Here is a 25,022-nt window from a genome sequence, read left to right as displayed (position 1 = left end):
GTTTCAATTAAATGCAGGATAACGGAGAAACTGGACAGAGGCGAATCCGTCTCTTCCACCCCTCATTCGGGCTTAGCCACGGACACGACAGCTTTCCCCCAAAGCTTCTCCTTCCCCCAACTCTTCTCCAAGACACCGTCTCGAACTCGTGACTTGGGGTGCTCCAAAACCGAGGGGGGTGTGTGTGTGTGGTGGTGTGTGTGTGTGTGTGTGTCCCACCAGCTCCCTGCTGAAATGGAGACTCGAGCACGCCCCAAATCGGACGGACGGTGGAGAGAGGGAAAATAAAAGGGGGGGGGAGGCGTCCTGCATGTTTCCACGGGGAATGTGTTTCTCCGAGTGGTGTGAGGTCCTTTTTCTGGATTCCCCGAAAGGAGACGCGTCTCGATTCGAACCCGCCGCTTCAGAAGCCTTCAATATGGCAATACGCTTCCAAAGCCGCTAGCAGGATGTAGACCAGCCAGAGGCTAACGAAAAGCAGGGTGGCTAGAAGTTTCGGGGTTCGGGGACCGCCCAGCTCTCCCCCCACCGGAGGCCGGCGCCGGTACAGCAGCACCGCGATGCTGATGAAGGCAAAGATGGTGAAGATGGTGACAGAGAAGGCCAGGGTGCCCGGCTGCACCTCGAAGGGTTTCCCCTGGCTGGCCCAGTAGCTGGCGGCGATGGTCCAGGCCACGCCAATGCCCAGGAAGACATTCACGGCGTTGCTGCCTGTCACGTTACCGATGGACGCGTCGGCGTACTGGTCTTGGATTGCAGCCACCTTGCTGGCAAAGGTATCTGGGAAAAGAGACAAGAGAGGATGCTCAAAGTGAGACAAGCCACGAATGTGGGTTTGTGGGGCTCGTCTGGAATTTGAGGGGCAAAGGGGCACCTTTTTCCGGACGGCGGACAGTGAGGTTAATAATAATAACAACAATAATAATAAAGGTAAAGTTTCCCCCGCACGTGCGTGCTAGTCGTTTCCGACTCTACGGGCCGGTGCTCATCTCCGTTTCAAAGCCGAAGAGCCAGCGCTTGTCCGAGGACGTCTCTGTGGTCATGTGGCCGGCATGACTAGATGCCAAAGGCGCATGGAACGCTGTTACCTTCCCACCGTAGTGGTCCCTATTTTCCCACTTGCATTTTTACTTGTTTTCGAACTGCTAGGTTGGCAGAAGCTGGGACGGGTAACAGGCGCTCACTCTGCTACGCGGCACTCGGGATTCGACCCGCCAAACTGCCGACCTTCTGATCGACAAGCTCAGCGTCCTAACCCACTGAGCCACTGCGTCCCTTTTAATAATAATAACAACAACAATAATAATAAAGTTGGAAGGGACCTTGGAGGTCATCTAGTCCAACCCCCTGCTCAGGCAGGAAGCCCTAGACTATTTCAGTCAAATGGCTGTCCAGTCTCTTCTTAAAAACTTCCAGTGTTGGAGCGTTCACCGCTTCCGGAGGCAGGTGGTTCCACTGGTGAATTGTTCTCACTGTCAGGAAATTCCTCCTTAGTTCCAGGTTGCTTCTCTCCTTGGTTAGTTTCCATCCATTGCTGCATGGAATTCCTCAGCCAGAATGCTTTAAGGTGGGTGGACTTCAACTCCCAGAATTGCCTAGCTGGGGAATCTGGGCAATTGAACTCCACCTATCTTAAAATGGGTGGACTTCATTACAGGTAATCCTTGACTTAACAACCCCAATGAGGACCGGAACCTCTATTGATAAACAATGCAGTCCTTAAACAAGCTATTCACATCACTCCCTCCAATCCTATAACCTCTTTTTGCTGGGGCCGCTAAAGGAATCCAGCTTCCCCACCAACTCCGAATGTCGGAAGACAGACAGGGAGGTTGCAAATGATTTCTCACGTGACCACCCTCCCGGGACGTTGCAACCGTCATAAATCCAAGCCAGTTGCCAATGCACCGATTCTGATCACGTGACCACGGGGATGCTGCAACGGTCGTAAGCATGAGGACCGGTTGCCGGTCACTGTTTTTCAGCAATCTCGCAACTTAGGTCGCTAAACGAATAATCGTTAAGTCAGCACCGAGCTAGCTATTCCCTACTTTGCCCACCTGGGAAACTACAGTTCAAGGGTTTTGTGCAAGCTCCCCAAATTAAGCCACGGTTTCATGTTAGTGCCAAGCAATTGACTAACATGATTTGGCTTGGATTAATTGAGCAACTGTTACTCATTAGAAGCAATTTGTTAAGCAAGCCTTTAGCTTCTCGAGCCCAAGATGCAGCATCTGGGAGCCCCCCAGATCGGGCAGAAGTTCGTTCCCAGCACCCCTCAACTTTAGCCAGGCAGGCTGGGGCACATGGGTGTTGTAGTGCAGCCCCCTCTGAAGACCCAGAGGCAAGATTATACTTTATGTCTGTTTCGGGATAGGAACCTGTGTGTTTGGCGGGGGTGGGAGGGGACGTTGGAACTGTTTTTGGCAAGAGGCTTCTAGGAAAAGCCTCCGTTTTGTCTAGGAATAAACTTCCAGTTATTTTGAGGGATTTTTTTTAAATCCTCCTAAATAAAGTTGAATTTATTTGAGGTTGTCAAGGGAAGCGATTTTGATTAACAGTTCAATTAAGCAAGGCCTCCAGCCTTTTGGTCTCAAATTACACCGGCCAATTTAGCCAACATTAGCGGTTGCTTGGCGTCTCTTGAAAGCCGTTCATTCCTGGCCATTGATTCAACCAGCGTTTCTCAAATGTGATCATCTTTTAAGACCTGTGGACTTCAATCCACAGCGTGCTGGCTAGGGAATTCTGGGAATTAAAGTCCACCCATCTTGAAAGTTGCAAAGTTGGAGCAACGTTGATTTAAAAGCCTGCAACTCACCCGGTTCCAGTTAAACGAAAGATTTTTTTTACTCTGCTCTCTACTCAAGGCAGCCTGGCCTTTATCCCAAACGAGATTTTTTCAACTGGACAAGCAGCCATTTTTCAGTGCCGCGGTAACTTCAAACAGTCACTAAATGAGCTGTTTTAAGTCAAGAGCTCCCTGTAAATAAATAACAATTTTTTTTAAAAAAAAAAAGTAAGCAGCTGAGGTCTGGCAAGAGATGCTTGCAGCTTAGCTTCTGCAAAGCCACACAAGCCTTCAGACCCGCGCTTTCCGAAAAGGGATTTAACTCCCAAATTCTCTTTTTTGGGGGGAATGAGTAGGTTTGCCCTAATAATAGAGCGTTAACTTCCAAGTCACTGATCAGAAATTTTTTTGGGGGGAGGGTTTGAAACGAGCTGGCAGAGGCGAGCAAGCGAACATTTGCACGTCACCGCTCACCGGTTCGGAGATGCAATCTTATCGCTATCGTCCTAAAAAAAGATACGGAGGCTTTTTTCTTTCTTTTTTTTTTGGTTGGGTTTAATTGCAAGGGTTGTGTTTTCCTGTTGTCTGTTAAGCGAAGGGCGTTTTGCACAAGCCCACTTTCAAATTCACCCCACCGCTTCTGCGTTGTTGAGTTTTTGTCAGCTGTGTGTTTAGCAAGTTGACTTCTGGGCTCTCTCAGCCACGAGTCCTGATGCTGCCTTCCAGTGAGTCAGGATTCCTTAAAAATAGCAAAAGCAAATTTAGGTTTTGCTCTATTTGGGGGGGGGGGGGCTGTCAAAGCATTGGTATGTAGGGGGTGTATCTGGGGACAGCGGAGATTATTTCAAGAGAGCATTCTGCAAAATGGAGCGGGCTAACTGCTAATTCTCTGATGCCATTCAATTTCTGGTTTCTTTTTTTAAAGGCGCAAAGAGGTTGGCTTTCATTCAGCCTGCAGAGCCCAACTTACTTCTAGTCCTCGACTTATGAACACAATTGGGAGCAGGGGGTTGGGCTAGATGACCTCCAAGGTCCCTTCCAACTTCTTCTTCTTCTTCTTCTTCTTCTTCTTCTTCTTCTTCTTCTTCTTCTTCTTCTTCTTCTTCTTCTTCTTCTTCTTCTCTTCATTATTATTATAAAACTTTTATTCATAAAACATGAAACTCAGAACACTCAAATTGACTGGCACTCATGGTTGACACAGGTTGCTGCCAGCATCCTAGGTATCAACCAGGTATCTCCTTAAAATGTAAGATGTTCCGAGTAGCGCAGGCTTTGCTGGAGTTATTGCAGGAAGCTGCAATTTCTTGATGTGTTTTGCAAAGTTTTTGGACATGGTTCCCAGTGCCACAGTGACAATGGGTGTCACTGTTACGCGTTTCATCCATAACCGCGCAGTTTCAATGGCCAGGTCGTGGTCTTTCGTAATTTTTCCCAGTTCTTTTTCTTCGACTCTGGCATCTCCTGGTACAGCGATATCAATCAATTGTATGCTTCGGTTCTCTACGACTGCGATATCTGGCGTGTTGTTTTCCAAATGGCGATCTGTCTGTATTCGGAAGTCCGACAAGATCTTCACCCTCTCATTCTCGACAACTTTTTCCACCCTATGTTCCCACGACTTTTTGGACACAGGCAAGTCGTATTTTTTACACAATGCCCAGTGGATTAGTTTAGCAAGTCGGTCATGTCTAGCTTTGTAGTCAGTTTGCGCGATTTTGCTGCACTCACATATTAAATGTGAAACAGTTTCAGCTTTGTTGTTGCAAAGTCGGCAATTTGGATTGACAGTAGATTTTTGTATCTTCGCTTTCATGGCATTAGTTTGTAGTGCTTGTTCTTGAGCAGCCAGTATTAAGCCTTCTGTTTCTTTCTTGATGGTTCCCATCTTAAGCCATGCCCATGTCAAGTTGTTATCACATTTTCCTTCAATGTTTTTCAAATGTTTTTATTATTATTGTTATTATTATTATTATTATTATTATTATTATTATTATTATTATTATTCTCTGAGCAGTCTCTAAACAAATGTTTGTTAAGTCAAGGGGTCAATTAAATGAAACTAAACTCAGTCTGGGGGCCCCCCACTCTTTACCCAAGCCCATGCATTGAAATCTTTAAATCTTTCCTTTGGGGTAACTTCTTAAAAGGTTGGGGATCCCCATCATTGCTCCAGGGGCATCCATGGAAGGAAAGGAGAAATGTGCCTTTGTCCATGGTGCTGAATCCCTGTCCATTGATTAGACTGAGCGCCTGTTACTTGTCCCAGCTTCTGCCAACCTAGCAGTTCGAAAGCACGTAAAAATGCAAGTAGAAAAATAGTGACCACTCCAGTGGGAAGGTAACAGCGTTCCGTGCGCCTTTGGCGTCTAGTCATGCCGGCCACATGACCACGGAGACGTCCTCGGACAAGCGCTGGCTCTTCGGCTTTGAAACGGAGATGAGCACCGGCCCCTAGAGTCGGAAACGACTAGCACGCACGTGCGAGGGAACCTTTACCTTTTACCTTGTGAAACGGGACAACTTTTTAAGACCTGTGGACTTTTTGGCCGTGCCGTTGCAACTTCAAACGGGCACTAAAGAATGTTATAAGTTGAGGAAGGTATTATGGGAACCCAGGTCAGATTCCTCACCATCCCCATGACCCACTCTGTGCCTGGGCCTGTGTGTTGTTGTTGGTGTGTGTGTGTGTGTGTGTGTGTGTGTGTGTGTGTGTGAGATGTCCTCTGCCACCCATCACTGACCAGGCACGGAGGTACCCAGCGCCACGAACACCACCGCGGTGACCGAGTCCTTGAGGCCGATGGTGCAGCCGAAGTGAGAGGCCAGGTCCCCGGTGAGGGCCGTCAGCACCCCGATGAGGCAGATGGAGACGAGGAAGCAGGCCCAGCCACACCAGTACTCGGTGGGTGGCACGAACGCAAAAAGAACTTTCCAGAAGACGGTGAGGAAGTGCATGATGTAATCGAAGCAGGAAGGGAGACGGTCCTCGCCCGAGTCTTCATCCTCATCGTCACCTGTCGGGGGGGGGGTCATTAAAAAACAGGGATTCAGCCTCTCTCAGGAACAGTAGTTGAGTTGGAAGGGACCTTAGGAGGTCATCCAGTCCAACCCCCTGCTCTTGCGGGAGACTGATACTATTTCTGATCCACGGCCACCCAGTCTCTTTTTAAAAGCCTCCTTGTGTGTTGAATCACACTTCCCCAAGTAAAGCATTCAATTCAGTTCAATTCGATTCAATTCAATTTGATTCATTTTGATTCAATTCATTTCAATTCAATTTGATTCAATTCAACTAGATTCAATTCATTTCAACTAGATTCAATTCAATTAGGTTCAATTCAATTCGATTCAATTCGATTCAATTCAACTACATTTAATTCAATTCAATTCAACTAGATTCAATTCAATTAGGTTCAATTCGATTCGATTCAGTTAGATTCAATTCAACTAGATTCAATTCAATTCAACTAGATTCAATTCAATTCGATTCGATTCAATTCGATTCAATTCAACTCCACTACATTTGATTTGGTTCAATTCAATTCAATTAGATTCAATTCCACTACATTTGATTCGATTCAATTCGATTCGATTCAGTTCAGTTCAATTAGATTCAATTCAATTCAGTTTAATTCAATTCAATTCAATTCAGTTCCCTTACCGGCACTGACCGTCACGGCGCTTACGAATTGCTCCCTCCAGCTGCTGCTTCCCACTACGAGAGCCAGGTTAGTTTTCTTGATTAATTTGTCCACAGTGCTCTGGAGGAGAAGAGGTTGGGGAGAGGTGAAATGGGGTGGGGGGGTCTTGGGGGGAGGGCTCCTTTCCTTCCCTCCGCCCCCTCCCCCTTAGCAATCTAAAGATGATTTTTTTTTTGCTTCGGTGTGGCCTCCGATGGAAGCGAACCGAGCACAGCACGGCATGGACGACGAGAGGGATGTTGGAAAAAAAAATACAGGTAATCCTCGATTTACAGGCAGAATGGAGCCCAAAATTTACGTGGCTAAGTGTGACTGCTGTTAAGTCAGTTTTGCCTCATTTTATGACCTTCCTTGCCACGGTCGTGAAGGGAATCGCCGCAGTTCTTAAGCCAGTCACACGTCTGTGAAGTGAATCTGGCTTCCTCATTGATTTTGCTCGTCAGACGGTCGCAAAAGGGGATCAGGTGACCCTCCGGGATACGGCGACTGTCGTAAACACAAATCAAATTGCCAAGGGTTTGAATTTGGATCACGTGATCCTGGGGAGGCTGCAACGGTCCTGGGTCGCTTTTTTTCCAGTGCCGTCGAAACTTCAAAGGGTCACTAAACAAACAGTCGTAAAGCGAGGACTACCTGAATTTGAAAGAGAAGTGAACTGGGATGGGCGGGCCCGAAGAAGACTTGGACGAGAGAAAGGGAAAGTCTCTTTATTTACCTTGAACTCGTAAGACTCCTCAATAATGACTTCAAGTTTGGCGTTTTCTCCCAAACTGGGGTACCCCATCTTAGCAACTTTTTCCTCCTCTCCTGGGGGCAGTTGATTCTCGTTGGTGTCACCTAGGATAGGATGGGGGGAAAAGAAGATGGGTGACGGAGCGGCCTAGGACAGGGGTCTGCAACCTTGACAACTTTTAAGACTTGTGGACTTCAGCTCCCAGAATTCCTCAGCCAGCTATGCTAAAAGGAAGTGGGGTTTGCACTTTTCTAACACTGATGATGTTACCTAGTTGGGTCATGAAACGTCTGCAAGAAAACAACTAAGGTTTAAGAGCACCAAAGACCCCACAGTCCTTTTCCTCCTCCTCTTCTATCTATCTATCTATCTATCTATCTATCTATCTATCTATCTATCTATCTATCATTTATCTATCTATCCATCCATCTATCCATCTATCTATCTATCTATCATCTATCTATCTATCTATCTATCTATCTATCTATCTATCTATCTATCCATCCATCCATCTATCCATCCTCTATCTATCTACCTATCTATCATTCATCTATCTATCCATCTATCTATCTATCTATCTATCTATCTATCTATCTGTCTGTCTGTCTGTCTGTCTGTCTATCTATCTATCTATCTATCTATCTATCTATCTATCTATCTATCATCTATCATCTATCTATCTATCATCTATCTATCTATCTATCTATCTATCTATCTATCTATCTATCTATCTATCTATCCATCCATCCATCTATCCATCCTCTATCTATCTACCTATCACCTACCTATCTATCATCTATCTATCTATCTATCTATCTACAAAATACTTATAATACTTACAATCCTTAAAGGTAAAGGTAAAGGTTCCCCCCGCACATGCGTGCTAGTCGTTTCCGACTCTACGGGATGGTGCTCATCTCCGTTTCATAGCCGAAGAGCCAGCGTTTGTCCGAGCACGTCTCCGTGGTCATGTGGCCGGCATGACTAGACACCAAAGGCGCACGGAACGCTGTTACCTTCCCACCGTAGTGGTCCCTATTTTTCTACTTGCATTTTTACGTGCTTTCGAACTGCTAGGTGGGCAGAAGCTGGGACGAGTAACAGGTGCTCACTCTATTACGCGGCACTCGGGATTCGACCCGCCAAACTGCCGACCTTCTGATCGACAAGCTCAGTGTCCTAACCCACTGAGCCACCGCGTCCCTTTACAATCCTTGCAGCCCTCTAATAATTTGTAGGACTCCTCCTCCTCCTCCTCCTCCTCCTCCTCCTCCTCCTCCTCCTCAGTTGGGACCCTGTGATCCTCCCAAAATTGCTGAAAAGACTGCAAGGGATTCTGGGGCTTGTAGTTCGTGATGTCTAGAGAGCCAGGCATTTATCAGACAACTTTCAACATGTTACAAAAGCTTATTGACGTTTTTCTTTCCATCTTCCTATCCTTACCGTGCCGGAGTCCAATGTCCAAGATGACTGGAGGTCCCAATTCCAGGTGAAAATTCTTATTTTTTTCATACTCCTCATCGTCAATAATTTTAATCTCGATGTATCTTCTAAGAGAGAGAGAGAGAGAGAGAGAAACCAGTTCAAAGTAAACCTCCAACATCGTCAAAGGTAGGCAGGACAAACACTTAAAACCTCTGCCCCAAAATGTTTGCAACTTTTCTTTTTTTTTAAAAAAAAAATGCTTCTCAGTTTTCCAACTTTCTGGGGCTAAAAAAACCACGGAGCCTACAAAGCTTTTCCAGCGCTGATAAAAGCAACTTGGACACAACAACAAACGAATTCGTTAAGTCTTGGCACATTTTTTGTTCAGCATGCAAAACTACAAATACTCCTGGACTTACAACCTTTTGTTTAGCGATCAAAGTTACAACAGCACTGAAAAAAGTGACTTATGGGCAGTCCTCACACTTACGACCGTTGCAGTATCCCCCGTGGTCATGTGATAAAAATTTAGGCGCTTGGCAACTGGTGTGTGTGTGATCTCGGGATCATAGGATCCTCATTTATGATCTTATGCCGACAATCAAAGTCAATGGCGCAGCTGGATTTGCTTAATGATCAGGTTACTAACTTAAGAACTGCAGTGACTCACTTAATAACTGTGGCAAGGGGGCAAAACTCACGTATGAAGTGTCTCACTTAGCAACATAAACTTTGGACTCTTAACAGCTTAACAGCTGCAGCGATTTGCATAACCACTCGGGCAAATCATAAAATGGGGTGTAACTCACTGACTAACTGCCTGGCTTAGCAACGGAAATTCCGATCCGGATTACGGTCGTAAGTTATGGACCACTTGAATGTTTCCCGGCAGTTATAAACAAACTGCAACTCTGCGCTGATAATATTTTCTCTGCAAATTTTTTTTTCCACTCGTGGCCTCCGGTTAACGTGAAGAAAATCGTTTCTGATTTTATGTTTATGTTTATTATTTTATTTATTTATTCGCTTTCTCCCGAGGCCGCGAAACTTTGCTCCGCTTCCCAGGGGTGTCACATCTGTCGGCAGCCATTTGACTGCCACGCTTCGGAGAGATGACAAGGCAGGCATATTTGTCCCTCAGGTCCTTTCCGATGAGCGGGATGAGCAAGGAAAAAAGAAAAAAAAGATGGATAGCCCAAGAGAATTAACATATGCAAGGGATTTATAGCCAGGACCCCCAGTGACAGCTGCCCTGCTCAACCTCTCTGGACTGCCAAAACCTCAGGAAAATCAGTTGGAAAATCAGCTTATAGATAAGATTAAAGGCGCAACTAGACCACTTTGATAGATGGTTACGACAAGAATGGAGGGTCAAAATTTCTGCGGCTAAGCGAGACATTGCCCCATTCTACGATCTTTCTGGCCACACGGATCACTGCCGTTGCTAAGTGAGCAACGTGGTCATTAAGTGAACCAGGCTTCCCCCCTTGACCTTTGCGTGTCAGAACTTTGCGTGACCCTGGGACACTGCAACGCGCCATGTGTACAAGGCCGGTTTCCGAGCGTCTGAATTTTGATCACAAGACCGTGGAGATACGGCAACGGTCGTAACCGCGGGAAAACTGGCCCTAAGTCGCTTTTTTTTCCAGGGCCGTTGTAACTTCAAACAGTCACTAAATGAACGGTTGTAAGTCCAGGACTACCTGCGCGTCAAAGTCGAGGAAAGGAAAACCACTCAGCTTTGTGAATCTCAGCCCGGGCCGCAGAAAGAGCATTTTTTTTCAGATATATTTCTTTCTCCCGTCCTTACAATTTTTTTCCCCCTCACAAACGTGATCAACAGATACAGAAAACTTTGCAGGTTTCATGCCGGTCTGCCGAAACAAACCCAAACTAGGTTAAAGGAGGAAAAAAGGGTTAACGCTGGGTTATTTTGGATGGAGGGGGCTGCATTTCTCAGCCTGTTGCTAGCTTCAAACTTTCTGCGCCTCCTCAATCCCGTCTGGCACCTTCCTCTCGCCCGGGCATGGCACCCTCCCCACATGCCATGGCGCCCATCCCCTCTTCCGCTCTGGGCCGGCTTGTGGGTCTCCCCCTCCCCGAGTTTTCACACCCTCCTGTTGACCCAGTGTCTCCCCCTCGCTGCTCTCGCCAATTAGGTCAATGTCTCTCAAATGGGGAGGCTGAGCGAGGCGATGCTTGGCAGAGGGAAGATTGAACCTTTCCAGAAATTAATGCCATGTGTCAGAGGCTGGAGGGGTGGAGAGGCCGGCTGGGTTGAAGGGAGCCAGGGTGGAAAATGGTTTGAGACGGGGAGACGCCTCTCCAAGCCCCCCCCCCCCCGGCAGCCCTTCTTCTGCTGGAAGGGTTGTGTTTTTAGCATGAAACAAAGGTAGCCCTGAGCATGGATAAAGTGCCATGGATTGAACTACGGTAACTCTTGGGAGCCACTTGCATACTTTTCATAACAGACTATAGTATCAACACAAAACATGATCTTAATAAAGAGATTCTCTCTCTCATTCTGCATATCAATCTATCTCAATCTCTATCATCCTATCAATCTATTTCATTCTATATTTAATCTTTCAACCTCTCTTATTCTACTTATCTCATCCTGCCTATCTCTCTCTCATATACATACATACATACATACATACATACATACATACATACATACATACATAATCTCTCTCATATCTCTATTTCTGTCTCATCTAATCTATTTATCTATTCCATCTATCTCATTCTCTGTCGATCTATCTCAATCATTCTATATCTATCCATCTATCTACCTTCTAACATCTGTCTAAATCCATCCATCACCTGTTGGTCTGTCCATCCATCTATGTTATCTATCTATATCTATGCATCCATCAATCCAACTATCTATTTATATCTTAATCCATCCATCCATTCCTCTAACAATCTATATCTTAATCCATCCATCTATCCATCCACCCATCTATATCTTCATCCATCCATCTGTATGTCTATTTATGTATCAATCCATCCATCCATCCATCCATCCATCCATCCATGCAACATCTGTCTGTCTGTCTGTCTGTCTATGTATCTATCTCATCTCATCTCATCTCATTTCATCTCTTTATCCTTTCAATTATCTATCTATCTATCTATCTATCTATCTATCTATCTATCTATCTATCTATCTATCTATCTATCCATCCATCCATCTGATTCTTGCACCAGGCAGCCTGTAACTGAGGACTACCTGTAATGTTGTTTTTAAATATTATTTGATTATGAATGATGTATGTTGATTTTATGGCTGTTTTATGATCCTGTAAGCCACAGAGGGTCAGTACAATTCAGCAGTAGAGAAGCTGTTGTCGGAAATAGCAATAAAACAAAGCAACACCTGGATGAGCCATGTTTTAACGCAGTCTACAAAACCTGCGCAATTGGCTTAACAACTGTGGCAAAAAAGGGTTATAAAATTGGGTGCCACTCACTGAACAACTGCCTTGCTTAGCAATAAAAATCCTGGCCCCATTGTGGTTGTAAGTCAAGGAGTTTATCAGTAAGCATGAAGTGTAATTCTTTCCAATGTCTTTTTTAAAAAAATCTTCATTTTTCTCCTCTAAATTTTCTCCATAACAGCCCTGCAGGGTGGGCTGGACTGGGGAGAATGAGTGGCACCAAATTCCGTGAACATAAACCTGCCTATTTCCTGATTTATTTATTTTTTTTAAAAAAATGATGCTTTGTTCACCATCTTGAAAAAGGAAGTAAAACTAGAAAACAGTTTTTTAAATGTGTCGGCAACTTGACACACAGAAGTTTTTGGAGTTTGCGCTATAATAATAATAATTAAAAAAACCCAAACATTTTGTACCAAAATGTAGTGAAAACACATCCATGGCTGACCTCTCCTGTGGCTTATATCTTTCCTTGATTATTATAAACATTTATCATCTACCAACATCTAATTCCCACAGTAGCCAAGTCCTTCCTGCCTGAAAAACCCATTAAAACAAATTAAAAACAGTTAAATCTGACAAACGGGGTACCGAAAGACCAGAAAAGTTTGAATATCAATACTCCGTAATACTCCGAGTGGAGATAAAAACGGAGTAGTTGGAAGCATGGAAGTGGGCATGTGTCTGATATTTAAGACCTCGCAGAACTAAAGAAGGAGGAAACGAAACCTGTAATTGTTTGGGAATTGGATGATGGGCTTTGTAATTTCTGGCCTGTGCTTCAAGGCGCTTTAGAAATCTTGGCAACAATGAACAGCCACTGAAACGCAACTATGGTGCCACCACTGAGGAGGCCACACTCCTTGTTGTGATCTGCTGTATGCTGTCTCTCTTCCTTTTCGGGGTCCTTGACTTACAATGGTTCATTTAGCAACTGCTAAAAAAGTGACTGGTGACCGTTTTTCATACTTAACCGTCGCAGCCTCCCCGTCAGAATTCAGACACTTGGCAACGGGCTCCTGCTTATCCATTGCCTTTTGACGAGTCACAGCTTTCATATTTTTTCAAACATTTTTTAGAAAAAAGACGGGTGGCAAACCAATTTTATAAGTGAATAAAGTAAGTCGAGGACCCCCTGCGTCCACAGCCATTCTCCCTCCTCCCCCACACATTCCCCTCCCCTCCCCTTTCCATCGGGCTCCCCACACCGTGCTCTTACACCGTCTCGTCGTTCTGAAACTCCACTTTGCCGGCGACTTCCTCGTAATCCTCCCCGGCTTTCGCCGTGCCCTCGATGGTGTGGTAGGGGATGGCCACTCGCCCGCGGGCCCCCGACGTACGCAGCACTTTGATGTGCACCACGCCTACGCTTTCGCTCACTCGCATCGAGGGTCCCTCGAAGGTGAAGATGCCCGCATGGTCGTCGTCGAAGATCGTCACGGTGGCCATCTTGGAGGGTGCAAGACAAGCTTTCGGAGGAGGTGCCGGGCCCGGCTCGGCCCAGCTGGCCCGGACGTTGCTGAGATGAACGTAAAAATACTCGTCCTCTTCGAAAATATCATCGTCAATTATCCCCACCCGGAGCTCCTTGTGCGTCTCCCCCGGCTTGAAGAGCAAGGTGCCCTCTGCAAATTCGTAGTCGGAGCCGGCATTTGCCGTCCCATCCTCTGTACGGAAGTCCACTCGCACAGAGACGCAGGCCAGGTCCCCTCCTCGGCGGACCACTGTCAGGACCAGCGAGCCGCAGTTCTCGAAGCACTGATAATGGGCTGGCTCGAAACCGACCCTTGTCACCGACTCGTCTTCCTCTGTCTGGACCTCCGGCAAGCTGATGGCCTTGCGGGCCTGATCGGCCGCGTGTTTCTTGAGGATGTTCCCCGCTCCGATCATCATGCGAGTCGCTTGGATGCGGTAGAAAGCTCGGCTCTTCTGCTGCTGGACGAGTACGTGATAGTTGGCCATTTCGATCAGTTGTTCCATGTCCTTTTCGGGGTGCTTTTGCTTCAGATCCCGCAAGGTCCGAGCCATGTCCCGGCGGGCCTCCTCGTCTTGATCCTTACCCGTATCCCCCAGACCTTCAGAGCCTTCCTTTAGCGAGTTATCCATCTCGATGTCCATTTTGGGGTAGCCGATGTCACCCTCGCTCTCGATGATGAGGCCCCGCGATTTATCGGCCCGGTACCTTTTGTGGACATATTTGTAGAAGAGGAGTCTCCGGTCAGCCACCCAAGCTTGGAGGACGCAGACTGGGAAAAACAGGAAGGTGAGAAGACCTTCCCATAGTTCTACCTCGCCGGGAGAGAACCAGGCCAGGATGAGATACAACCAGATGTAAGCAAAGATGCTCCAGGCCGCCGTGACGAAGAAAACCCGCAAGTGTTTGATGCGCCGTATCTCCCCTTGAGGGACCACATGGATGCAGATGGCAATGATGATGAACATGTTAAAGGCAGCGCTGCCCACGATGGTGTTGGGACCCATGTTGCCAGCATGAAAGCCGTGACCCACGATCTCAATGATGGAGAGGAGGATCTCGGGGGCCGAGGAGCCCAGGGCCATTAAGGTGAGGTTGGAGACCGTCTCGTTCCAGATCCGGATGGTGGTGGTGGTGGTCTCGCCGTTGGGTTTCTTAATGGCAATCTCCTTTTCCTGCGAGGTGATCACTTCGATGGAGGCCATGAAGCGGTCAGCAATGATGGACATGCCGAGGAACATATAGATGAGGGCCACAAAGTAAACGATGGCCCGGGCCACCTTATCCCCGACGGAAGGATTCTGAGGGAGCCACACAGGTAAGATCACGCCTTCCTGGCACTCGGTGCTTTCCTGACATTTGGAGCTACGGTTGCCGCCGTCGGGACTAGACCCAATCCTGGGTGGGCCCAAGGCGTCGTCCACTGTAGCAAGCAGCGACGGGAGGAAGAGAGCCAAGAACAGGATCGTGGTCTTCACCGGAGACATGATGGAGAAGTTGACTCTGGGAAGAGAGGAAAGAAAGAGTAACAGAGACCAGGACGGATAGTTGGGCCTCTCTGAGGATTTGACATGGTGGCATCATGGCTGGAGAACATTTGAGGACCACCAAGAGGTGTATCGCAAACACGCCACGCGGCTCACAAAGTTATCCTTTCGGTGCTTCTCAAACCTTGGCAACTTTAAGATGGGTGGACTTCAACTCCCAGAATTCCCCAGCCAGGCCTACTGGAATTCTGGGAGTTGAAGTCCGCCTATCTTAGAACACACTGACGGCCTACTTGGGAGTAAGACCCGCATCCCAAGGGGCTGATTCTCTGCCAGCTGGGTTTGGATGGAGACCAACAACTTCACCCGTTGAAGCTTCTGCCAGCAGAAAAGAGAAGAGCCACGGACATCTCGCCTGGCGGTTGTCCAGGAGCATTTGGAAGCCGGTCAGCTTGATCTGGACCTGAGCCTGCCTTTCTGCCTCTGCCCTCTTGACAGCCAACACAAACCATTGTGTGCCTCACATCCTGATCTGGGCCGTAATTACACTCCGGCTGAATCATAACTAGCGTGAGAACATCCCGGGGGAGGTGACCTTGGAGGCGAGAACTTCCTGAGACAGGGGACACACGTATAAAGACGGTCCTCCAACTTAACCCCCGTTGGTCGTAAGAACGCTTCGCTGTATCTATGGAGACTCTCCGTCATCCGGGTACCTATTATCCCAAAGATGCTTGTTTTTCACGAGGCTTGTTTTTCTTTGAAGACGTTTCGCTTCCCCATCCAAGAAGCTTCCTCAGCTCTGACTGGAGCTGGTGGGGAACGCCCAGATTTGCAGGCAAGGAGATATTGGGAGCGATCATTTCTACCGAGATAAAAATCTCGGTTTCCTGACTTTACCTTGTAGTGGCAGGAAAATAGGATGCCAGAGCAATTAAGCTATTATGGCATCTCTTTCCCAGCGCACACAAAACGATGACACCAAAGTGCAAAAGCATGTTCTCAGCCAACCGCACCTGCCCATCATTAATTCAGATTAACCGCTGCTTCGCTTCGCTCTCTGCTGTTGTTCCCCCCTCACTTCTTCCTCCACACAGACGAACGAAGGGCGTCTGCCCTTTTTTCTTGGAATCCAGAGCTCTGAATTTATTTAGGACAATTGATTGACTATTTATTTAGCACATGCCATTTATAGAGGTCGTGCGATTATTTACTGATCCATTATTGTCAACTCTTTTACTATCTACTGTTTATCAATTGTCTATCTGGCATTTAATTATTGATTCCTATTATTGATCATCTAATTATAAATTGTTTATTTATCTAAGATCTCCTTTATCTCCTTATCAATTGTTATTTATTTATCAAGTATCTCATTGATTTCTATTTGTCTAATTATTATTTATTTATCTAGTATCTCATTGGTTTCTCTTATTTACTTATCTAGATATCGATTGTCTATTTATTGGTTATCTAGAGTCTCATCCTCAGCTCTATTATTATCTAATTATCAATTTCTACTTACCGTATTATGTATTTGTTATCTATCAACTGTCTATTGGTTACTGACTTAATAGCTAATTGTCCATTTTCTATTTATTATTTATTTATTATCTACTGATTGTTTATTGTTTGTAATTGTTTATTTATCTTGCACATAGTATCTAATTATCTATTGATTGATTATTCTTTTAGGGTGACTGGTATTCTAACAAGCCTGGGCCATTGCAGATTCTATTTCCCATCATCCCCAGCTGATGGTTACGGAAAGGCAAGACTGGCAATTATCATTTTAACCCCGGGCATTTGTATACTGAAAAACATTCCTGTGTCAACACTGTGCATCCTTTCTCATTATACAGTAAATGCTGCCGAAGCCATTTGATTGTTCTGGCATCCATCCTACCAATTCTGCAATACAGGCCAAATATTCTTTTAGTAATTCTTAATGTTGACGATTGGATTCAGATCTTCACCTTCCCCCCCCCCAAAAAAAGAAAAGAATTAAGGAGGAGAAATTTAATTTTCCAAGCTGTCAATGCAAATTTGCTTCCGAGAGATGAAGGGTTAAAATACCGAGCAGGGGGATTTAAAAAAAAAATTGGATCAGTTGGATTGTAAATTATAAATTGTAAATCTTCTGGCTGGGCCATTTCTTGAAGCTGAACGGTTGTCCAGCGCCCGGATGCCAAATCTGGGTAATAAATATTAGTTTAATTATTAATCAGCCTCGCGTTTGATCAGCTAGGCTCTGGATGAGTCTGTGTGGGATTTAAAGAGCTGCTTCTTGAGGTCTGCGGAATTTTGTACCTTTGGAAAAAAGCAAGCCCGATCATTGGCTAACTTTATTTAATTTATATCCCGCCTTTTATTATTAACATTTGTAAAATAACTCAAGGTAGCAAAGATAACAAAGACACTGTCCTCCTATTTTCCCCACAACAACCCTGTGAGGTGTGTTGGATCTAAAGAGAGATGGACTGGCCCATGCACCCAGATGGCTTTCATACCTAAGGTGGAACTAGAACTCCCCGTCTCCTGGTGATTGGCCCAAAGTCACCCAGCTGGCATTCATGCCTAAGGCGGGACTAGAACTCACCGTCTCCTGGTGATTGGCCCAAAGTCACCCAGCCAGCTTTCATGCCTAAGGCAGAACTAGAACTCACCGTCTCCTAGTGATTGGCCCAAAGTCACCCAGCCAGCTTTCATGCCTAAGGCAGAACTAGAACTCACTGTCTCCTGGTGATTGGCCCAAAGTCACCCAGTTAGCTTTCATGCCTAAGGCGGGACTAGAACTCACCGTCTCCTGGTGATTGGCCCAAAGTCACCCAGCCAGCTTTCATGCCTAAGGCAGAACTAGAACTCACCGTCTCCTAGTGATTGGCCCAAAGTCACCCAGCCAGCTTTCATGCCTAAGGCAGAACTAGAACTCACCGTCTCCTAGTGATTGGCCCAAAGTCACCCAGCCAGCTTTCATGCCTAAGGCAGAACTAGAACTCACCGTCTCCTAGTGATTGGCCCAAAGTCACCCAGCCAGCTTTCATGCCTAAGGCAGAACTAGAACTCACCGTCTCCTGGTGATTGGCCCAAAGTCACCCAGCCAGCTTTCATGCCTAAGGCAGAACTAGAACTCACCGTCTCCTAGTGATTGGCCCAAAGTCACCCAGCCAGCTTTCATGCCTAAGGCAGAACTAGAACTCACTGTCTCCTGGTGATTGGCCCAAAGTCACCCAGTTAGCTTTCATGCCTAAGGCGGGACTAGAACTCACCGTCTCCTGGTGATTGGCCCAAAGTCACCCAGCCAGCTTTCATGCCTAAGGCAGAACTAGAACTCACCGTCTCCTAGTGATTGGCCCAAAGTCACCCAGCCGGCTTTCATAAGGCAGGACTAGAACTCCCAGTTTCCTGGTTTCTAGCTCGGCGCCTTAATCTCTAGACCAAATTGGCTAGTTTTAACCGATTCTTTGATCTCCCCTCTGCCAAAACTGAGGTCGGGGCTCTGACACCCCCCCCCACTACCGACTGGTGGGTTAAAAAGAGATTTTTTGCAAGTTCCGATCCTCTCTCAATCCCTTCCTGTCCTAAAACAGCCCCTGGGTGGCAATCTGCCTTATGATCCCTTTCCGTTAATCCAGTCCTGCCGTATTTTTATTTTCCTGCGGGGACTTTTCTGCACCCCAAACCCTCCAGTTTTCTCCCCCAGTTTTAGACGGGCTCCTTGCCAAATCTCTCCCAAGCTCTGCAGCCCCCTCCCCACCTCACCCCGGGTGATTTTAAACGCATTTCTTCTTCGTCGTCCTCTTTTAAAATGTGCCCAAATTTCTACCCTCCTCCTGACTCCGCGTCCCCAGAGCATGGAGCAAGCCAGGCATGAAAGTTTGAGGGACCCACCTCCGTATCCCCTCTGCCTGAGCAGGATCCTGGACTGTTCCCACCCCCCTATCTCCCCCCCCCTTACTGACCCCATTCAAACACCACCACCCCTTTTCTTTAAAAAAGGCACTCTGCTCTTTGCAGCGGAGATTCTTAAGCCTCTCTATCTAACTAAGCCGGCCTCGGGTTTTAGACACAGCAGTAAGAAAATGTGCTTGTAGCATCAGCACACTGCTGCAGTGAACGTGTGGAGACAGCCGGAGCCTCGTAAGGGAAAAAACAAAAATCTAGGTTGGATTAGGGAAGACGGGGGCTGGATTGCAGGAGATTAGCAGCTATGGGGCCACCCCGTATCAGCGTCGGGTCTGAGCAATCTCTGGGTGGTTTAGAAGCACCTGGAAATGCGCAGGCACATGGCCACAGGTCTCCCCAAGGGCTGCCCTTTGCAGATGCTCAGGAAGGCTCTTGCGCTGGGATGGCCAGCTGCAAACAGACCCATTCAGTGCCAGCCACCGGCTCAGTGGGAAGCCCTGCCACATGCCAGGGCAGCTCCTGGCTGGCACATTGCCAGCACCTCCCGAGCATGTGGCATGCTCACAAAACCCCAGACCTATCTTTGCCATGCCCTGAAGCTACAGGGTCTGGCCTCAGCTTGTTTTGTGTCGCTCCACGTGTGCTATGCCGCAAACCCCAATGTCCCACACTGCCTGCTGGATCTGCGGCACCCGGAGGGGTGCGCTGGCAGGGGCCCATTGATCAGGGAGGTGCCCCAGTTGGGACCCACAGACGTACCCTCAAACTCAACCGGCCCTCTCCCTTGTGCACCCCGCTCACAAAGCGTGTCCGGCAAAAGCAGCTGGGCAAAGAAAGGAGAATGGTTTAATTCATGGTGTGTGGTGCCAGGCGGTGCCCTCCCCCTTGGCCCCCTTCCTTCTCCATGGGGGTGTCCTTCTTTCTCAAACCCTGTTGCTCATCCCTAACCCATGAAGGAGTCCAGCATCACACAAACACCCACAAACACGCACCAACACATCACCTTCGGCTCATGCAGGGGAAAGAATCCACTTGAATCCTTTTGACACTAGCAGTTGTTTTGATTGCGAGAAAGTGATGAGGTGTGTGTGTGGGGGGGGGGGAAAGGAATCCTCCAATGGGATAAGCCCAGGCTAAAAATCTGCAGTGCCCCCTCCTCAAACTTCTTTCTGGCTGTTGGGGTGCCCCGAGGTGCGTGACCCACATTTGGGAGGGGGCAGCGGGAGGACGCCCCCAACCCCAAACCAGCTCTTCCATCCTAAGACCCTTTATTCTGGGCTGGGCCAATTTCTCTTCGCGGTGGGGGGTGGGGGTTTCTCCTCTCGGCTGCCGCCACCCCAAAAATAAGCTTCGCCTGGCCTCCCCTTTATCTATAGTTTGTTTTTTTTTGGGGGGGGCCCTCCGACTTCGTTTCTCCTCTCTGGAGAAATTCATGCAGAGTTTTATCCTCCGTTTCTTTTCTCGCTGCTGTCAAATCTCCTTTTGCCTGTCGGAGGTGGTCGGTTCGCCCCCCCACCCCACCCCTCTTTTAAAATTTGTAGTGCGGATTCCCCCTCCCAAACCGCTCATCCGTCAACTTTCTCGGTCCGCTGGGAAAAGCCCGGGGGGGGGGAAGGGAGGAGGAAGAGGAAGACACCTTTAGAAACGGATTCCTCCGCAATTGGCTTTTCCTTCCTTCCTTCCTTCCTTCCTTCCTTCCTTCCTTCCTTCCTTCCTTCCTTCCTTCCTTGCCTCCTTCCTTCCTTCCTTCCTTCCCTCCTTCCTTCCTTCCTTCCTTGCCTCCTTCCTTCCTTCCTTCCTTCCTTCCTTCCCTCCTTCCTTCCTTCCTTCCTTCCTTCCTTCGTTGCCTCGTTCCTTCCTTCCTTCCTTCCTTCCTTCCCTCCTTCCTTCCTTCCTTCCTTCCTTGCCTCCTTCCTTCCTTCCTTCCTTCCTTCCTTCCTTCCTTCCTTCCCTCCTTCCTTCCTTCCCTCCTTCCTTCCTTCCTTCCTTCCTTGCCTCCTTCCTTCCTTCCTTCCTTCCTTCCTTCCTTCCTTCCTTCCTTCCTTCCTTCCTTCCTTCCTTTCCTACCCTTCCCTTCCCTTCCCTTCCCTTCCCTTCCCTTCCGCCACCCCGCACTTCTTATTTTTGTTAATTTCCTAATTTGCTTACCTGGTGGTGGTGGTGATGAGTCGGAGAGAAGCGACGGAGGCAGTGGGGTGAGGTGTTGGGGGGGTCGTCTAGCCGCTTCCCCCTGGGGATCGGTGCCCACTCGCCCAGCTGGGGAGGCAAAGCTTGAAAGACCTGGGGGGGTGGGGTGGGGGGCGCGTTGCAATGAATCCTGGCTTTAGCTGCCTGGCGTGGCTTTGCTCGGCTCGGCTCTCTCTCTCTTTCTCCCCCCCCTCCGGCTCTCCTCTCGCTCCCCCCCCCTCGGTTTTGCTTACAAAGCAAGAACGGATCCCATAGATCAAGCGGCGGGGCGTAGAAGGGGGGGGGATACAGCCAATGTCGGCTGGCCCCGAAGATGCTGTATCTGTGCCTCGTTGGCCGCTCCACCCGGAGAGCTTCGTAAAAAGGGGAGAGGGGGGGGCACCGCTCGCCGCTTCTGCAATACAGCGGGGGGGGGGGAGGAAAGGGGGGGGATCCTGCTGCTCCCGATCAACTAAGCTTTGGTCGCTTCCAGCTTGCGTCCCCTTCTCTCTTTCCAGGCAGGTAACCTTGGGATCCATCAGCCCCTCCCAGCCTCCCCCGACGGAAGGAGGGAGAGTTAAATTTGCAGCAGCCTTCACCCCAACCCCAGCAGACCCTTCCCCCCCCCCCGCACGGTCCGGGAAAGACGGCAGAGGGGAAGGAGAGAGAAAGAGAGAGAGAGAGAGAGATGGAAAAAGAATCCAGAAAAACCGACTTCCCCGCATCCGCGCGATGCTTTGAACTCGATCGGGGCCAAGATGTGCATTCGCACGACGCCTCTGACCCGGATCGGGTTGGAAGAAAGACGGGGTGAAGGTCTCGCGGGTGAGAGATTGTGCAAAAGGGGGTGGAATGGGTCGCTAAACCAGCGTTTCCCAACCTTAGGAACTTGAAGATGCGTGGACTTCAACTCCCAGAATTCCCCAGCCAGCTATGCTGGCTGGGGAATTCTGGGAGTTGAAGTCCACGCATCTTCAAGTTCCTAAGGTTGGGAAACGCTGCGCTAAACGGCGCGCGCCAACGCCAGCGGCTTTGCTTTCCCTCCCTGAGGCTGCGGGCAGTGGGACTTGTAGTCCTTTAGCCCGCTGGCCGGGGCTGCTGGGGCTTGTAGTCGGTCCAACTGCAGGCTTGGTGTTTCGAGCGGGGCTTCGGAAGCCGGGCTGGGCCGAGAGGCTGGGCCGACTTTGGTAGGCCGCCTCGAGCGCTTTGGACTGGAGGAAAGGCGAGCTACAAAAGCAGGGGGGGAGCAGTTCAGGAGAGGTGAGGTTCCCCCCAACCCAACCCACCCCCAACAAGGAAGGGGAGGAAGAGGGGGTGCTTCGTCTACACACACACACACACACACACACACACACACAAACACACAGCCCGCTCAAGGAAGAGTCAAGATCCCTCTGGCGGCGCAGAGGGGGGCTGCGGAACTCCCTGCTACTGCACTTCCCCCGCCGCCCCCCCCGCCCCAAAGCCGGACTCTTTTGAACCCCTAACCCTCCTCCTTCTCTCCTGCGGCGAGGATGAGGGGAGCAGAGGACGGATCAAGCTGCAGAAGGGAGAAACCTCCCGGGGGCCCCCCCTCTCTCTCTCTCTTTCTCCCCCTCCCCCCCAAAACCCATCCTTGCGAGTTCCGTCGGCGGCCGCTAGGGGGCGCTTCGCCGCCGGGGGTGGCTTCTGCATTCCGCGCACGCAGCTTGAAGCGTTGTTGGCTTCTGGCTTCCTTGCCAAGATTTGGGGGGGGGGGCTGGAAGGCGGAGGAGGGGGGAGGAGGAGGAGGAGGAGGAGGCTGGGGGGGGCAACTTCTCCTTCAGCTGCACCCCCTCGCCCTCCCTCCCTCCGTCCCTCCCCCCCCCTCAAATCCCAAGCGCGCTCCCCCCCCCAAGGGCATTGCATCTCTTGCCCATTTTTGCAACTGCAAAAGAAAGAAAAAACCTATTGGGGGGGGAGAGGGAGGGAGGACCGGCTCCCCCCTTCCCTGACAGCTGGGACTACCCCACCCCCCATTGCCTATCTAGAAGAGGGGGGGGGGCAAGAAACGACCTGGTCCGGCAAAACCCCTTTCCACGCTTCCGATCCGGTGGAAACGGGACTTAAGCAGAAACGAACTCTAATACTCCTCTACAGCCGAATTGGGGAAGGGGCTTTTTCGGGTGGGGGGGGCTGGAAAAAGCCACCCCCACCCCAGGCTAGGAAGTCGACCCCTCATCAGTCAGGACTAGGTTTCTCTCCCAGCTGGTGGGATCAGGACAATAAACCCCCCCCCTCCACACACACACACACAAAGCGAAGTGATGTAAAAGAAGAGGGGGGGGGGTAAAAAGCGATCCGTGGTGTTTTGTTTTTTCCGCACTTTTCATCTCAAGCTTTTCTCCGCCGAAAGCTGCTTTTTTCTCCCCCCCCCAAAAAAAAGCGGCGTCTGGCGCCCCCTGCTGGCCATCCCGCGCTACTCTCCTCCGCCCGCGAAGCGGTGCTTTCCCTAACCTAGCAAACTCTCCCGGGGTTGAAGCTGGTTCTCTTTGGTTTATTTATTTATTATTTATTTATTTTATTACATTTATATACCGCCCTTTCCCGAAGGACTCAGGGCGGTTTACAGGGTGATTAAAAAACCAAAATACAAAAGTTAAAAACAAATTTTAAAAGGAATTACATGTGTCCATGTCTAAATAAAACCCCAGTTAAAATAAGATTAATCCTCAGCCTGGGCCCGAGAGCTCGAAGAGCCAGGTCTTCAGGCCCCGGCGGAATGAACGGAGGTCGGGGGCAGTCCTCAGCTCCACTGGCAGCTGGTTCCAAAGGGCAGGCGCCCCCACTGAGAAGGCCCTATCCCTGGGTGTTACCCGTCGGCAATCTCTTACCGGTGGCACCCTGAGAAGACCCTTTAGCAGGCTAAAAAGCAGACACATCATCACCCTGCCGACAAAAGTGCGTAGAGTCAATGTGAGATGGCCTCACGAGACCAATGGTTCGTTAAGGTGCTTCCAAGTAAAGAGAGCAGCACGCAGGGATGCGATCAGTCAAAGCTTTATTTTAACGATAAAGTAAATCGAAAGAGTTCCCTGGCATGGAGGCATCCATGCCTGGGTTGAGCTCGTGGATGAGCAAGCAAGCAAGCAGAAGAGAGAACATTAGAGAACAGAGGGAGAGCAGCCCCTGAGCAGAGGTTTTTATAGGGGGTCCTCAGCCCCTCCCTTACCATAAAACTCTCGCCAATGGGGCTGCAGGGGCCGGGGACCCCTGACCCACCAGTGGGAGCAAAGAGGCCTCTTTGCTCCCATCTGATGACCTTTTTGGGGAACTGCCATGGCTGGCACAAAAAACATCTAACAGTCAAGGCTGTGGTTTTCCCAGTTGCAATGTATGGCTGTGAAAGTTGGACCGTAAGAAAGGCTGAGCGCCGAAGAATGGAGGCCTTTGAACTCTGGTGCTGGAGAAGACTCCTGCGAGTCCCTCGGACTGCAAGGCGATCAAACCGGTCGGTCCTAGAGGAGATCCACCCCGACTGCTCTTTAGAAGGCCAGATCCTGAAGCTAAAACTCAAATACTTTGGCCACCTCATGAGAAGGAAGGACTCACTGGAGAAGAGCCTCATGCTGGGAAAGATGGAGGGCAAAAGAAGAAGAAGGGGACGACAGAGAAGGAGGTGGCTGGAGGGAGTCACCGAAGCGGGAGGTGTGAGCTTAAAGGGACTCCAGAAGAGGGTAGAGGACAGGAAGGCCTGGAGGAACGTTGTCCATAGGGTCACGATGGGTCGGACACCACAGCTAACAACAACTCTTTGGTTGGCAAGAAATGGAAATTTGGACAAAAATATTTGGACTTATCAGCTCACTCTCCCAGTGGCTATCAAACGGTGTCTTTTTAATGGAGCTTCCTTGGCGAGGCTTTAGGGCAACTGT

General features: G+C 49.0%; 1 protein-coding gene across 1 annotated transcript; it reads right to left on the bottom strand.

Annotated features, from left to right (window-relative positions):
• Positions 1 to 403: 403 nt before the first annotated feature.
• On the bottom strand, positions 404 to 22,803 carry LOC310647035 (sodium/calcium exchanger 3-like; the record flags this gene model as incomplete). Its single annotated transcript, XM_083373961.1, has 13 exons — positions 404 to 780; positions 5,536 to 5,808; positions 6,456 to 6,555; positions 7,211 to 7,332; positions 8,672 to 8,778; positions 13,316 to 15,073; positions 15,344 to 15,435; positions 15,582 to 15,670; positions 19,723 to 19,786; positions 21,112 to 21,243; positions 21,384 to 21,503; positions 22,152 to 22,356; positions 22,739 to 22,803. The coding sequence occupies 13 exons, from the start codon at positions 22,801 to 22,803 to the stop codon at positions 404 to 406; spliced, it is 3,504 nt and encodes a 1,167-aa protein (XP_083230087.1).
• Between the last annotated feature and the right edge of the window lie 2,219 nt (positions 22,804 to 25,022).

Source organism: Vipera ursinii (assembly GCF_947247035.1).
Source record: "Vipera ursinii genome assembly, chromosome: 15".
NCBI classification, from domain to species: Eukaryota; Metazoa; Chordata; class Lepidosauria; order Squamata; family Viperidae; genus Vipera; species Vipera ursinii.
Note: the sequence above shows the minus strand (reverse complement) of the source record. Positions and strands in the feature narration are given on the sequence as shown.